General features: G+C 38.9%; 2 protein-coding genes across 2 annotated transcripts; one reads left to right on the plus strand and one right to left on the minus strand.

The window, feature by feature from the left end:
* Positions 1-2,339: 2,339 nt before the first annotated feature.
* Positions 2,340-7,948, minus strand: wdr24 (WD repeat domain 24). The gene is made up of 9 exons (XM_038301016.1): positions 7,439-7,948; positions 6,387-6,564; positions 5,582-6,254; positions 4,454-4,554; positions 4,242-4,369; positions 4,055-4,159; positions 3,636-3,979; positions 3,330-3,514; positions 2,340-2,694 (listed from the first exon to the last, which is right to left on the minus strand). Exons 1-9 carry the CDS (start codon positions 7,917-7,919, stop codon positions 2,526-2,528), a joined length of 2,364 nt encoding a protein of 787 aa, XP_038156944.1. The 5' UTR covers positions 7,920-7,948; the 3' UTR covers positions 2,340-2,525.
* A 3,015-nt stretch (positions 7,949-10,963) lies between these two features.
* zgc:112496 (uncharacterized protein LOC541336 homolog) lies at positions 10,964-13,381 on the plus strand. The gene is made up of 5 exons (XM_038301046.1): positions 10,964-11,167; positions 12,303-12,396; positions 12,509-12,668; positions 12,904-13,056; positions 13,149-13,381. The coding sequence occupies exons 1-5, from the start codon at positions 11,046-11,048 to the stop codon at positions 13,328-13,330; spliced, it is 711 nt and encodes a 236-aa protein (XP_038156974.1). The 5' UTR covers positions 10,964-11,045; the 3' UTR covers positions 13,331-13,381.
* The last annotated feature ends 3,098 nt before the right edge of the window (positions 13,382-16,479 follow it).

The raw sequence follows: 16,479 nt of genomic DNA on the forward strand, positions 1-16,479 counted from the left end.
ACCACAGCCTCAACCATACACATACGCTGCCACTGTGTTGCCATAGGAACAACTTCTTTCACTTTCTGTTGAAGAAAAGAGGCCGTCCCATTCATGTTTATACCCCCAATGTACAACCAAGGCTCCTTCAACAGCTGTGGGCGTGACTTTAAATGCAGAGGTAAATTTCTCCAATGTGAGATCAATAAAGTTCAATTATTTTAATATTATTGCGAGTGACACTTGATAGCGAAGGGTTAGTGGTTACAGGGTGGTTTGGGATTCAGCCTATGATTTACAGAAGCTCTAATATGTGAGTAATTAGGTATAGGTTTAATGATGTACAGGTGCTGGTCATAAAATTAGAATATCATGAAAAAGTAGATTGATTTCAGTAATTCCATTTAAAAAGTGAAACTTGTATATTATATTCATACATTACATACAAACTCATATATTTCAGATGTTTATTTTGTTTAATTTTGATGATTACAAATGACAACAAATGAAAATCTCAAATTCATCATATCAGAAAATTAGAATATTGTGAAAAGGTTCAAAATTGATGGCCCCTGGTGCCACACTCTAATCAGCTAATTAACTCAAACCACCTGCAAAAGCCTTTAAATGGTCTTTCAGTCTAGTTCTATAGGCTACACAATCATGGGGAAGACTGCTGACTTGACAGTTGTCCAAAAGACGACCATCGACACCTTGCACAAGGAGGGCAAGACACAAAAGGTCATCGCTAAAGAGGCTGGCTGTTCACAGAGCTCAGTGTCCAAGCACATTAATAGAGAGGCGAAGGGAAGGAAAAGATGTGGTCGAAAAAAGTGTACAAGGAAGAGAGATAACCGCACCCTGGAGAGGATTGTGAAACAAAACCCTTTCAAAAATGTGGGGGAGATTCACAAAGAGTGGACTGCAGCTGGAGTGAGTGCTTCAAGAACCACCACACACAGACGTATGAAAGACATGGGTTTCTGCTGTCGCATTCCTTGTGTCAAGCCACTCTTGAACCACAGACAGCGTCAGAAGCGTCTTGCCTGGGCTAAAGAGAAACAGGACTGGACTGCTGGTGAGTGGTCCAAAGTCATGTTCTCTGATGAAAGTAAATTTTGCATTTCCTTTGGAAATCAAGGTCCCAGAGTCTGGAGGAAAAGAAGAGAGGCACTTCATCCACGTTGCTTGAAGTCCAGTGTAAAGTTTCCACAGTCAGTGATGGTTTGGGGTGCCATGTCATCTGCTGGTGTTGGTCCATTGTGTTTTCTGAGGTCCAGGGTCAACACAGCCACATACCAGGAAGTTTTAGAGCACTTCATGCTTCCTGCAGCTGACCAACTTTTTGGAGATGCAGATTTCATTTTCCAACAGGACTTGGCACCTGCACACAGTGCCAAAGCTACCAGTACCTGGTTGAAGGACCATGGTATCCCTGTTCTTAATTGGCCAGCAAACTCTCCTGACCTTAACCCCATAGAAAATCTATGGGGTATTGTGAAGAAGAAGATGCAATACACCAGACCCAACAATTCAGAAGAGCTAAAAGCCACTATTAGAGCAACCTGGGCTATCATAACACCTGAGCAGTGCCACAGACTGATCGACTCCATGCCACGCCGCATTGCTGCAGTAATACAGGCCACAGGAGGCCCAACTAAATACTGAGTGCTGTACATGCTCATACTTTTCATGTTCATACTTTTCACACTGCAAAAACAATCCAGAAATAAGTAAAAAATTGCTTAAATTAAGGATATTTAGCCTTAATTTGAGCAGGTAAATAAGATGATTTGCCAATGGAATGAGTATTTTCACTCTTAAAATAAGATAGTTAGATAATATGCACTTGAAATAAGAAGAAAAAATTGTTTTTTCTTATTTTAAAAGGAAATTGTCTTGTTCCATTGGCAAAGTGTCTTACTTACCTTCTCAAATCAAGGAAAAACGCACTTATTTTAAGAAAAAATAACTTATTGAGATTTCTATTTTTTGCAGTGCAGTTGGCCAACATTTCTATAAATCCTTTGTTTTTATTGGTCTTCAGTAATATTCTAATTTTCTGATATGATGAATTTGAGATTTTCATTTGTTGTCATTTGTAATCATCAAAATTAAACCAAATAAACATCTGAAATATATGAGTTTGTATGTAATGTATGAATATAATATACAAGTTTCACTTTTTAAATGGAATTACTGAAATCAATCTACTTTTTCATGATATTCTAATTTTATGACCAGCACCTGTAATGCTAACCTCATCCAATTGTGTGCTTATTTTAACCCATCAGAGTAGCTGTTTTTTGTTTTTATAATAAAGATTTGTAAAAAAAATAAAGGTGCAATTAATCTCAAAATGTGTTTAAGAATTTATTTGGTAGCCTAGCTGTTTGTTTAGTTTCTAAACTGAAATCCATCCCATGGTGTCCAGAGTTCTTATAGTTGAAATGTCCCAAAAATGGAAGATGTTCTTTGAAGTTTGAGGACACAGAAGAATGAGCAACTGTGAATTCTCCGAGGCACCTGGACGTTGTTCGCGCTCATCATGTGTATTCACACATGTGACCACATCCTGCAGGGCAGTGGGAGTTGTTTTTTAGCCAATTCATGATGTGCTCTAGGTGTCCACCGTGGCTGCAGCCCTGACACCAAACAAAGAGCCCCTTCACCACATGGTGGCACACCGCACAGGCACTGGCACACTGGCGACACCTGGAGGAAGAATGGTGCAGGTCAGAAGCCTGAAAGCCAGTTTGCTCTCAGTTCAGATAAAGCGCATTTAGAGTCACTGTTAGATGACCTGTTGAAAAAAATGCAACTTAATTTTTGATAAATATCTACAATTGGAAATGTTATGGTATCTTTAAAGAATAAACATTTACTTTTACAGATTTAGTCTTTAAAATCTGATTAAAAATGTCAAAACATAGCAACTAGTTTACCAACCAAATGACAAGAAAATAGATCTACAATTATTACTGGTGCTACTAATGCAGTGTTGCCTAGTTTTTTTTAACCATTAAGTAAAAAAAAAAAAAAAAAAAAAAAAAAAAAAAATCAAGGTTAACTCCTGGGTTCTCTCATTCTTTGCATATTCCAGGTGCAATCTGACATCAGACACCTGTAGCTTCCAGTAAAAAGCAGAAACGTTGCATCTCATAAGATCCAAAACAACGACGTGTCTTTCACAGAATGCAACATTAAACTTAATTTAAATAATAAAAATATAAATAATAAAAGGAACAATTTCTGAGCCTTTTTAAGAAGAAAGAAATGAAATGTAAACTGCATTAGACCCTAACTTGCAGAGTTGCTCTGCAAGGCCAAGCAGTGATTCTGCTGTGTACCTGTCACAGATCCACCCTTTGTTGCTCATCGGCCGTTTGCAGTTGCTGCAGTTGATGTGCAGAGTGGTGGACGTCTGGTTCAGGCAGGTGATGGCGCTGCATGTACTCAGCTTGATGACCTCGTTGGACACATTCCACAGCTCGAATCGTTGCAGCAGGTCTATGTAGGACATGTACCAGTGCTCCTTTGAGGAGAAAACATGTTTTTTCACTCCACAAGTAACCCAATAAAATAAATTTTGGCATAAAGTACCCATATAAAAAAAAAAAAAAGGAGACCAGATGTCAGAATGTTTGCTTTCTGACCTGGGTGAGGTCGTCGATCTCCTTGCGAATCCTCTCCCCCAACACGATGAGCACAGACACGGCCATCTGCACGTCGCCCTGCTCGGCGTAGTGGCTCAGCATCTCCCTCACGATGGGGCAGAAGAAGCTGCCGTGTAAATGTGGACTGTACAGAGGCTGAGAGATGGAGATGAGCGAGACCGTCTCAATGGGTGTCAAGCAGGTGACCTCCGCCTCATTCCCGCTGACATGCGGGGAGTCGGCCTTGTCCTGCTGAAGATGCTCTGGTGCAGACGGGTTATCAATGATCTCGTGGCGCAGCTGGAAGGCTTCCGGAGGTAGCGTGTACACCTGCTCCTCTGGCACTACCCGAGAAGCAGACACAGGGTTACACATTGATGTGGGTAGATATCTGGTTTTCTTTATAAGACCTTGGATACCTGCTTGGTTTTCATGCTCCATTGGATACAGATCATCGTCATCCAACTCTGCGTCACCAAACATGTACTCTGTAGGGCCGTCGCTTCCCTCCGTCTCTTCATTTTCTGAAATACAAACACTGATTTAAATCAAAGGTGGTTTCAAACCCCTTAGATCAGTCTTCAGTCAGGAACCAACAATCTGCACCTTCATTATTGTTGCTGATGTGCGAATTCCCCGGCTCCAGGTGGATGTTATCCTGCCGGCTTTCACCTTTGTGGCGCTCCAGTCTGCCCTCCGGACCCATCACTGAACCCAAGTCTTTCATGCTGAAGCTGAGAGCAGAAAACACCCAACCATTCAGGTTTGCTCCTATATGAGCAGCAGTAGTAGCTTCCATCGATTGTTCACTTGATCACCTGATCATTAGCGGCAGGCTGCCGAGTTTGCTGAGGTTCTGATTTGGACCGGGTGCCGGTTCAGAGAACATGATTCTCAGCATGGTCCACGTCGTGGAAACCTTTCAATCAAAAATGTTCCACATTTGGTCACATCTTAAACAATGTAAAGTTTGAAAACAAAACAGTTAAAAGTGGAAGAAAAGCTTAAGCTTTTTAACATTTTTACAGATATAATATAGCTTAAAATTTGCTTTTTTTATTAATCCTTTATAGCTTCAAACTTGTTTTACAAACATGACTCACAGCTTTATTTAGTATCTCTTTAAATCAGTTTCTGTCAATCTAAAATTGTTGTCATTATGTTATCATTTATGCATCATCCCTGTAGCTAGGTACAACCATCGGTTGTTTTTAAGTGCTTTATAAATAAACATATAATGACATGAAAATGAAGAGAGAACAAAAATAGATCAGATTTCATATGGAAAAAAAAATTGGAAATGTTATTTTTAAGCTATATTGCCCAGCCCGGTTGGGAACCTAAGAGGAGCCACTGAAGGTCCTGTTTGCTACCAGGAGCGAACAGCAAAAATATAGCCGGAGGTAGGAAGTATTAGTTTTTCTTTCTTGCTTTCCTGTTTCAAGATTAAAGATTAAACAGGAAAAAAAAAGTAGAAAAGCTTAATAAACAACAAAGTCAAAGTGACACTGGAGCAAAGACCCTGGATTATCGAGCCCCATGAAAATTAACTTCAGTAAAAGATTTAATAATGAGGATAATCTTCTCTTTTATGATATAAAAGAAAGCAAACTTGATGTGAGACACATATCAAGCCTCTTTGGAAAGAACACAGCCTTTTCTTCAACTCTATTCTCAATCTCTTGACTATTCATGACATTTATTTTTTAATAAAAAAAACCCAAAAACTTTCTCTTTTTTCACATGAAAATGAAACTCCTTAATAAGAAGGTTCTCCAATCAAACGAGACCCAAATATTAACATGTTGGCTTTAATGCTAAAACTATACTTTAGAAAAAATAAAAAATAAACCCTGGATTTTACCTTTAATGCAACCTTCCCACAGGCATCTTTCTGTGTGAATGCCTTTCAATAATTTACACATCCATCCATCTATCCATCTTACCTGGGGTCTTTTGAGCTCCTGCGCTACCTTGGCATTATGGTCGCACAGCTCAGTAAACGGCTTTCCACTGAGCAGGTAGAGTTGGGCTGTTTTTACAAACCCGTCCATGCAATTACTGTCCAAGTCCGTCTCAAAGACGCTAAGAGCGCTGGACACATGAGCAAACTGCTCAGTGGGGTTGGCCTTCTTAAACGAGAAGAAGGGGTAACGGCGGTCTCCTCCAGGGTAGGGCTTCCTGCTGGCGTCGCTGCTGATCAGACTCTCGTTGACAGCAAAGGCCAAGTCGCCCATCAGTCCGAAGCACAGACCCTCAGGGTTGGCCTTGTCCACGGGGCGTGTTGCGTCTTTAAACATGTGCTGGTAGAGAGTGCTGTCTTTGGAGCCCGAGAGCAGATAGTGAGGGTCGTGTTGGTGACGCCACACGATCCCAGTGGTCACATCTTTATGTTCCTCGAAGGTAGCGAAGGGGATGAAAGGTCGCCGGATATCCCACACGTAGATGTTGTGGTCCACCATCATGGAGCATGTGGCTAAGTGAAACTTCCGCTCTGGACGCCATTTAACTCGAGCAACTGACGCGATTGTTTGGACGCAGTAGATCTCCTTGGCCCTGTTTGTCGTCATGTCCCACACCTTCACCATCTTGTCTCTGCCTCCTGTGGCCAGCCAACCCCTGAGAGGGAAGCAAGCCAGAAAGGGAGATGGTGTGCAAAAACATAATTAAATAGAGACAGAGAAACTCCTTCAGGGGGTCCTGAATACAATCTTTGAAACCCTGCCTTGGCTTCCTTACTAAAATACTTACCTGTCATCAGGGTGCCAGTCGCAGCAGAACACGGGACCGGTATGCGCCGTGAACATCCTCTCGTACCGATCTGGCCGCCTAATGTCCCACAGCTGGACGTTACCATTTTCAAAGGAAGCAGCGAACGTGAAATAATCCTTCATGCTGAACTGGACGTCCCTCACACTCTCTGACTGACCTACACGAGAACCAAAAACAATGAAAGAAAAAAACAAAACAAAGATGGTTCGGTAAGTTTAAAGTGAATTTAAATTAGAGCCCAACAAACAGAAACAAATCTGTTTGTTCTCCATCAAACATAAATCCAGTTTTCTTTTAATACCATTTCTGTTTTTCTATTTGGAAGTTTTAATTGAAAAAATGAAAAGGCTTGTAAAGAATTAGGAGTCACAGATGGGAAAGAGGAGAAAATAGATAACAAAATAACAATTAAAGGCATAAAATTAAATAAAACAGGTTGTTGAGAATGTTTACCTTACTCATGAATCTATAAAAAACTCTTTATTTGTATTACATCAATTAAACAGCTTTTTGCATGTATCCTCTGGTATTTAGATTATTCGTCATTAGTGAATAAGGACTAAGACTGGGCTTTTCTATAGCAGTAATACATCTTCAAGCCAAAAGGAAAAGTCCAAATAAAATTCAAAGTAAACCTTAAATCTTTCTAAAAATCAGGGAAATGAACAATTGTGGGTTTAGCTGTATGATTGATGTATTGAGGACTATATACAACGATGCTTTATATCTTCTGACAATTTTTCTCTTATTTTTGTCTATTGTTTTTGCCTTTCTAAGCCTCACAACGCTTTACGGTTTTAAAGAAAGAATAGAGATTCCCTCTAATTTATGTCTAATTTACATTATTTAACATTTTTGTTCGTTTCAAAAAAAAAAAAAAAACCTGCTTTATATATTTTTTTCTATGGGTTATGGGCCTTAAACAACAAAAACAGCAAATTGGTATCGTTATTATTGCATCTTTAACTATTATTAAGCACCTTTCTAACAACATCATGTATCTTAATTGTAAATTATTCAGATCAGGTTACCTGAGAAAGTACTAACAGACTCCTTTTTGCGCAGATCAAAGCACTTCATGAAGCCATCCTGCGATCCACTCAGCAGCATGTAAACCTCTGTTGGGTGGAAGCACACCTTATTGACGGTTCGTTTGTGCTCAGTGAACAGCTGGTCCTGCTTGTTGCGGGAAGGTTTCCCCAGATTCCAGGTGACCACGGCCCCATTGGTGGCAGCCGTGGCCAGCAGGTTCTCCTCCATCTGGTGCCACATGACGTCGGCGCAGCTGAAGTTCAGGGACGGTTTGCGGCCGACGCGCAGATTCAGCTTCTCGACGAACTGCTCCTCCTCGAGGGCATAGATCTTAAAGATGTTGCGTCCGGCGACAACCACCTGGGTGGCGTCCCGGCACACGCTGATGGCATTGGCCGGAGCATCCAGGTGGCAGAACATTGTTCGGCCGGTGATGCTGTTGCTGCCGAGGGCTGTGGTGACCCGTGACATTTTCTCCATGTTCCTGTCCCAGATTTGAGTGTACCTAAAAAAAAAAAAAAAAAAAAAACAGACAACAGGGCAGTTAGATAATCCACAAGCGGATGCTGCTTATGACAGATACAAAAAATTAGAGTTTTATCATTGTGTAGCAGGGGGCAAACACAGGGGCAGTATGCAATTAAATAAAATAAAAACATATAATAAATACATAATCTGTACTGACTTCCTTGAGAACCGATGGCCTCATCAGTTACTGCAGCTGGAAAATGTCCTCCTCATGTACTCCCATGAGAGGCAACCTGTGAATGAAATACTGCAAAGTCAGCATTTTACAAAAATACACCACCTGAGATTCTGTGGAAGTTTTTTTTCATTTTAAAGTGAAATTTAAAAGCTCAAGCCTCCAATTTTCCCAGAAAATAACAGAGTGATCTAATACTAGGTTTTAAACTTTTATTACACATCTAACATCCTGGGAATCTAGTTTTTATAATGCACCAGATAAAACCATGAAATTAAAAAAATTACCTCTGACACTTAGTATAGATTACTGTACCAACCAACATTAATGCTGAGCAAAAGTGGCCTTTAAGGGTAGAAGAAGAATTAATGTCTGAATACTTTAGGTTTAATTTAACAACCTTACTGTAAAGCATTGCACAGATCCATTAAAAATGCATAACCTGCCAGCACAGGCTTTGTGTTGACAGGTTATGCATGGCGTCGTCATGGTGTCATGGAGAAGCTCCAGACCATCCAGTCCTTTTACAAGCCGAGCATGAGTCTGGTTTGTATAATCCGTGTTAGCTCAGACCTGTTCCCGGAGCATGTTGGACTCATGCATGGTTTCCGAGGTATTTTCTCAGGGTATCCTAGCTTCCTCTTCAGTCGAAAAACATGTATGGTAGGTTTGATAGGTCTTCTAGATTTGCCTGAGCTGTGAATATGTGTGGATGGTTGCTTGTGCTGTGTCACCTTGTGATTGACTTCCAGAGTGTAGGAGTTAAAGGAATAGTAAACCCAAAACATGATTAGCCTTCATTTTCTACTCACCCCCATGCTGAACAACACTCTGGAGTACTTTTTTGATATCTCAAATGCATCTGGAGATCTGGGAGGCTTCTTGCTGTCTGCTGACATTCAAATAATGGAGGTCTATGTTTTTAGAGCATAAACAGTAGTGTAAAGGATTTCCTAAAAGCGCGCACCTGCGAGTTCACGAGCCTACGGAAACCGCGGCAGACCAAACCAGATGAAAGTGCGCATTCAGCTCGGCAAAGAACTCATGCTCTTCCTCAACACTGAAGTCCTCAGACATTTTTCTTTCGTTGTTTCTTTCTTTGCACAGGTAAACAGCAAATTTCTTCTTCTACGCTTGCATTATCAAGAGCAGACGCTGAATGCGCACTTTCATCTGGCTTGGTCTGCCGCAGTTTCCGTAGGCTCGTGAACTCGCAGGCGCGCGCTTTTAGGAAATCCTATACACTACTGTTTATGCTCTAAAAACATTCTAAATGACTTTGTTTCGAGTAAATTATGGATGCTACCCACTCAGGACACTTGGAATACATTGGACGAGTAGTATGGAGGAATATTGACACGTTTTTTTGTGGACTTTTATGGACCTTTCTGCCTCGGGCACCATAGACCTCCATTATTTGAATGTCAGCAGACAGCAAGAAGCCTCCCAGATCTCCAGATGCATTTGAGATATCAAAAAAGTACTCCAGAGTGTTGTTCAGCATGGGGGTGAGTAGAAAATGAAGGCTAATCATGTTTTGGGTGTACTATTCCTTTAAGCCACATATACCCTCTGATGGAAACTAGAAACGATAATAAAGACTATCAGCATGCTTTTATATAATTTACGAATTTTTTACTGCAGAGAAAATATGTTTATATTTTTTTCCTGCTATGCATGTGTTTGTGTGGTTTTTGAACTGATTTATCTTTTTTTTCCTATAAATTGTCTGGTGTTTCTTTTTGTCTAAAATATTTCTTACTTTTAGTCTGAATGTATCTATTCTGAATATAACAACTGCATTGTATTTGTCTTCCTTTCAGAGGTGTTTTTCATTTCTGATTTTCTGTATGACAAACTCTAAAATTTTGATATTTTCATATAATTCAGCCATTTTTCCACCATTCCAGCCCCAATATAAAGCAATTAAGTTATTTTTTTATTTTGTACAATACCTTGCCGGCTGGATGTTTTACTCACTTTCCATAAGAACATTTTTCTTTCTTTTTTGGTGTAGTTTTATCTAAGTATGGTTCCTTCTTTTTTGACAGATGTCATAAAAAGGCTATATCTAAAAAAAAAAGTGGTGGAAGACAAAGGCATCTTATTAAGTGAGAATCGCATACCCAATGCCTAATGTCAAGATTTTATTCCTTGCAATACTTAAATATATAAATACTTAAATATATAAATGAAATAAAATTATAAGAATAATTAAAACCAAGAGTGTAAGGTTTTGCATTTATGAAAGTTTTCCACTACAAATAATTTGAAATTCAGCCTTATAACACGCTCCAATCACCTGATGGATAAGCAGACTCTCTGTGCTCACATGAAGATCATCCCTCGAGCAACATGTGCTTGAAGAACATCATCCAGACTGAGGCTGCCCTTTATGGAACCTCTTTCCCCTTTTATATCTGTTGAAGTAATAAAGTTAGATTCCTTCCATCTCTTCGGCCTGATGGGGAGTAAAAGAGAAAGGAGCTAAACTCACTGAACACCCTCCTCACTTCCACCATAAACAAGACAGCACTGTGATGCTAACGTTAGCCGGTGTTCCCAGAACCGTTACGAAGTGGAGACACAAACCCCAGAAGAAGGCTTCATGCGTAAAGCTGTAGAAAACTGGGTTGCAAAAAAACGTAACAAATGTATCCACCTAAACAAAAAGAAATCAAATTGTTTCAAACTACAAACATTGAGTTCTGGAGCTATTCCTAACTGCTTTCGACACCGGAAGTAGTATTTTGCTGACATCTCGCGGGATTTCGGTAGAGAGGCAAACTTCAGTTTAAGAGGAAGGAATCCTGCACAAGTCAGACAGCTTAGTTTTTTTGTTTTTTTTTTATTAACTTACCATTTTTTTGTGCTGCGTTTTATCTGTTGCTGTGACATCTGCCATGAGCGCGCTGTTTTGCTGCGATGAAGCTGCCACATGGAGGAGAGTTTATGAGAAGTACTGGGATGTGGTGGAGGCCCGAGCCAAAGATAAGAAACCCAAGCTTCTACAGCTTGATAAATGGTAATTTTAGCTCCGTCTTCTTTGATAAATACTTCTTGTTTACTTTGATTTGATGAACAGCCTCTATGAACATCAGTTTTCCATTGAAAATGGGGGTACAGCTGTTCTGCTGCAACCCTCCTCACCCATTTTAGACCACCTGCAAATTGCATTTTTAAGTTACATTAGTACCCATTATTCTGAATATTTGAAGAATGGAGTCTTACAGTCTACCTCAGGGTCTTTGTCTTTTCAACACCTGAATAGCAGACATCCCAAGTTCCTAAAAGCCATCCTGATTGTACATACGTTACCTCAAATCTCTGTGTTAATCGATTGTATTTTTTATTTTTTTATTTCTTATTTTTATTTTTTTTTCATTGTGTGTGATACATGTACACTTGCACCTCAATTATTATTCTTAACTTGATATACTGTATATACAGTGCTTGCTTGTTTATTCTTAATGCACCTTTTCCTCCTTGTTTGCACCTTCTTTATTTACTATGCCAATATATGACCAGTGAATTTCTCCACTGTGAGATCAATAAAGCTCATCTAATCTAATCTAATGTAGTGCAAATATATTTACAAGCGTGATGCCGAATCCAGATTTGTGACTTGATTAGAGTTTCAACAGTTTCAACAGCCTAATGGCAGCATGGAAAAAGCTGTTACAGAATCTGGTCCTGCATCGAATGCAGCAAAGTCTCTTCCCAGAGGGCAGCAGGGAGAACAGTCCATGGTGGTGGGTCTTTAAGAGAAGATGTACAAAGATGGAAAGCTGAGGGATTTGACCTCATCTTCAGCAAAGCAGGGACATACATGTCTATGGTTGGTATTACCCTAATCTTCAGATATGAAATAAGAATTAATAACTCAAACAACAAGATCCTGGATCCAAGCAACAGAAATGCCCTTCCTTAATTTGTTTTCAGAGAGGCCTTACCAGTGTTCCTACTCAGAAAAGCATTCCCACATCATGATGGTCTCACCACCATGTTTGATACAACTAATTTTCTATTGGATAGTCTTGTAAAGTACTTTGCTGGAATCCATGTGTTTACATAATACCTTATTTTCTATTTGACTTTTTTTTCTCCTTTAGATTAACATTGTATGATTAAAACTACCCGAACTGTTTGTCTGTGATCAGGTACCAGGAGAAGCTTCCTGCTCTGATTTCAAGTCGACCTGACAAACACCTCACTCAGCCGGAGCTGGTGAAACTGATGGAGTGGAAGCTCACTGTAAGGCTTTCCCCATTCTCCTCTACAAATGAGCGTCACACACACTCCTACCATAACCACCCCGTAAAATATCCCACATACATCATCCGAATGGTCCTTTTTGTCTCTCCAGAGGGGGAAGTTCAGGCCGAGGCTGCAGCAGTTGGTGGCTTCCAACAGTGAGGAAACTATTCAAAAATGTTCCAGAAAGGCATTCAGCCTCCTTCCTGATGTGCAGGCTGCCATCGCAGAGCTCAGCACCCTGAAAGGAGTTGGCCCTGCCACTGCTTCAGGTTATTTTTTTTTATCTGTGCATGAATAAAGCGGCAGTTATTCACCCTGTAAAGCTCAATATTAAACAGTGATACAAAGGGGTCTCTTAGAGGACTTGGTGATTGATTTCTTAATAAATTCACATCCTGTTTGAAAGGCATCAGACAGCTTAGTAGGCCCTGTCCTGAAACATTTTGTATTCTCTCCATCCCTGCATACAGCTTGGTTTGTGGCTGACTGTCCGTTTTATTCCAGCGGTGCTGGCAGCTGGAGCTCCAGAACTCACTGCGTTCATGTCTGATGAAGCTATGGAGAGCGTGCCCGGTCTGACGCCCATCCAGTACACAGCTAAACACTATGCTCTGTACCTGGAGAAAATTACTGCACAGTCTGCAAAACTAAACAAAGGTAGGATGATAACAAAGACTCTCCTGGATCAACAGCCGTTTTTCAGCTTGTTGGACCAAATGACGAGCTGTTGCTGTGAATTTTGTCTTCAGTGGATCCACAGCAGGACTGGACGCCCCACAGGCTGGAGTTATGTTTGTGGGCGATGACCACAGCCACAAAGCAGCAGCTTCCTCTTCTGAAGGATCTCAAAGTGAAGGGCAGCCGCACACAGAAGCAGACCTCAGACCCAGACTCTGAGCAGAGACCAGCAAAGAAACTGAAGGCTTCTTAATAATCCAAAAAACATCCACCGCTTGAGGTTTTAAGTGTCTGCTTCTTTTTTTTTTTTACTGAAATAATAAAGTTGTTTTTGTACAGAAGAAATTCTATGCCTGAAAGAAATTTTGATCCATATGTTTAATTTTTGCTTATATTCAGTTGCAAAATTCTTAATTTGACTGTTTAGTAACGGTTCTCCTCAGAACTTAAAAATCCTCTCATTAGTGGCTTTTTAGAGCTTTACTGACTTATTGAGAAATCAGATATTTATTGTAGTTCTCAACAAGCTATTACCGGTATCTTTAATCTCCTCCATTTGCCAAATTCGAGCATTAATTTGAATTGGTATGTTTTGGATCATTGTTCTGCTAAAACAGTCAACTTTCTATTAAGCTTCGGCCAGCTGACTCAAATTGTCTCTTCAGATGAAGGGAAAGACCTGGAAAAATCAAATCATGATCAGAGCAGAAAGCGATTCCGCTTTTAGGGCATAATAACATGTCTGTGTGAATCAAGGTGAAGATTTCAAAGCTAAAATCTCTATCCTCTGCCAGGCATCATGGTGGTGGCATGATGTAAGATTGTTTCTGTCAAAGGTACCAATTCTATAAAATTTAAAGAAAGAATAACCTATTCGACTCATCAAAAAAGCAACAGATGGATAATGTGGAAGATATCTTTCTTTCCTTTTAAAGTGAAATTGAAAAGCTCAAACTTCCTATTTTCCCAGAAAAGAACCATGTAATATAATACAGCATTTCTTTTTAAACTTCTTCTTTTATTACACATCTAACACCTGGAAACCTAGTTTTACTAATGTTTCAGATTGAAACAGTAAAATTAAGCAATTAAGGTTTTACAAATTAAGGTTAGAAATATGAATTCATGTCTGAATGCTTTGAGTTTAATTTAATGACTAAAAGGTAATAGTGGAGGATGTTCTTTTTCTGGATGGATAAGGCCTTCGTGCTCACCACCATTTTCACTTATCAGTGGTGAGTCTGACATACAGTAGTGGAAAAATCTCAAATCTATGTAGCAGGTACAGGGTTGTGCATGTGCATTTTTTTTTTCTTAAGTGTAGAATGCGGGTCTTTTCAAACCTTACAGCCTCATTTTAATCAAAAATTTGTCAAAAAAAATAATAAATTCTTAAATTCCTTAAATTCTTGTCTTTGTAAAGGAAAAAACTGATTTAAGTTAATATTGTACCCTACATTACATCATATTGTTTTTTCAGGGTTTGATATACAGTATATATATATATATATATATATATATATATATATATATATATATATATATATATATATATATATATATATATATATATATATATATATATATATATATCAGATATCACTCTTCATATCAATAAAAGATTTCTGCAGATGGAAGGATCCTACCTACCCTAAATGCTCTCACCTAATTTCAACACCCAATGGATTGGGCTGACTAACATCTAAATCTAGACATCTAAAGCTATATTTAAATAGTTTAATAGTTTTGGTGATAAATTTTTTAATACATCAATCCTGAAACTTGTTTAAGGCTGCACAAGTCTTTGGTTGAGCTCAGCTGTTTTTAAAGAGACATTTAACAAAACTGATTTACATATTACAGCCTTTATTACCTCATTTAATCAATAAATTCAAATGCATACCCTATGTCTTTGTTTTAAAAAGTCTTTGAAGATCTTTGTAAGATCAAACAGAGAAAAAAAAGATGAAATAATTTGTTAAAAGCACAAATTGAATGAAATGAATTCCAAGTTGGAGTTACTGGAGGCTTATGTTTCACTTGGTGAGAGCTGTCAAGAAATCCAAAAGCAGCAGCACAATGTGGCCATAGTATTCTTTATTTATATTGTTTCTAAATTAAAGCAAAGTACAATGAACAGTACAAAATAAAACAAAATATATTCATATATATATATACAATATAAAATGGTTCCATTCAGAACATTTAAAAAGTACAATAGTTTGTGAAGTAATTCATGACGACCTGGATATAAATTATCCACATTGTGTTTTCTTTAGTTTTGTCTTGACCCAGAGAAAATAGCTTCTTCTTCTGCTTCTTTTCTTCCTATTTTGTAAACGCTGTTTTGGCACAACCTCTTCTGACTGAGACTGAGCCTCGTAAGCTTGGCACCATTTTATCGATACGAGAAAGCAGCTCATGAAAAACTACCACAGCAGCACAGGGATGACATTTGTCTAATCTCATTTTAACAAATCACCTGCAAGGTTATATACATGGCCAGGAGTTGCTCATTTTTTGTGAACGTGTGAATAATCTGCAGCCGAGCCACAAAATGAAAAGAAAAATAAATAGATAGGATGTAACTGAGCAGAAAATCATCTTAAAAGAAGAGCTGCTTGTTTTACACTAATGCTTAATTTCTGATACAAAATGCATTTAAATGAGAAATTGTAGTACATATCTTGATGTTTTTATACCAATGAAAACTCAAAAGGATTTTAAACACCTTTTGTTGGCCCCCGTTAAAAACAAAGTTAAGGAAAATGTTCACCGGATTATAAATGCCTGTTGTTCATGAATGCGTTTGATTTTAAGAGCTACAACAGCCTGTTTTCCTTTTACAGCCCTGCACTGAGAGTTACCTCAATCTAAGAACTAAACGCTAAGAAAAGGCAACCTGGCGGGGCTTGTTGGCACAGAGCAGCTACAGATTTTAGCACTACGGCTTGGTTCTCACACAGATTCTGTACAGGATTTCAGAAATTGTATCATACAGCAGCCTTTGCTCAGTCCTGGGCTTTTATATAACAAGGCATTAGACATATTAGGACAGTGGTTTGGCATCTCATTTTTGCAGAAAGCAACAGAAAGTCTGCTTATACCAAAAGTGAGACACAATATGTCTGGAACACTTAGAAAATAAAAGTCATGTTATCAGGTTGATATGCAGTTTGAATGAAAACAGCACAAATGTTTCACAGAGTTGCATTAAAAACCAGCTTGAAAGGAAAAGAAGTACAGATCTGCTGAATAATTATTAATGAAACTAAAGTCTGCAATTGCCACCCCTTCCACTTTTCTCTGGGTTAAAGTTACTCCAAACATCTTCTAGCATCATAACATTTGTTCTTAATGGAGCAGTTTGGATCTGTAGCATGCAAGCTTTGCTGCAATAGA

The sequence above is a fragment of the Cyprinodon tularosa genome, unplaced genomic scaffold (genome assembly GCF_016077235.1).
Source record: "Cyprinodon tularosa strain WSP-4 unplaced genomic scaffold, ASM1607723v1 ctg46, whole genome shotgun sequence".
NCBI lineage: Eukaryota > Metazoa > Chordata > Actinopteri > Cyprinodontiformes > Cyprinodontidae > Cyprinodon > Cyprinodon tularosa.

Coding starts and splice junctions, on each gene's coding strand:
- zgc:112496 (XM_038301046.1), top strand. CDS start 11,046: ATGAGCGCGCTGTTTTGCTGCGATGAAGCTGCCACATGGAGGAGAGTT. Junction 11,168..12,302: donor CTTCTACAGCTTGATAAATG/GTAATTTTAGCT, acceptor GTCTGTGATCAG/GTACCAGGAGAAGCTTCCTG. Junction 12,397..12,508: donor TGATGGAGTGGAAGCTCACT/GTAAGGCTTTCC, acceptor TTGTCTCTCCAG/AGGGGGAAGTTCAGGCCGAG.
- wdr24 (XM_038301016.1), bottom strand. CDS start 7,919: ATGGAGAAAATGTCACGGGTCACCACAGCCCTCGGCAGCAACAGCATC. Junction 6,565..7,438: donor GTCTGTTAGTACTTTCTCAG/GTAACCTGATCT, acceptor GTTCTCGTGTAG/GTCAGTCAGAGAGTGTGAGG. Junction 3,980..4,054: donor GGAGCATGAAAACCAAGCAG/GTATCCAAGGTC, acceptor CTTCTCGGGTAG/TGCCAGAGGAGCAGGTGTAC.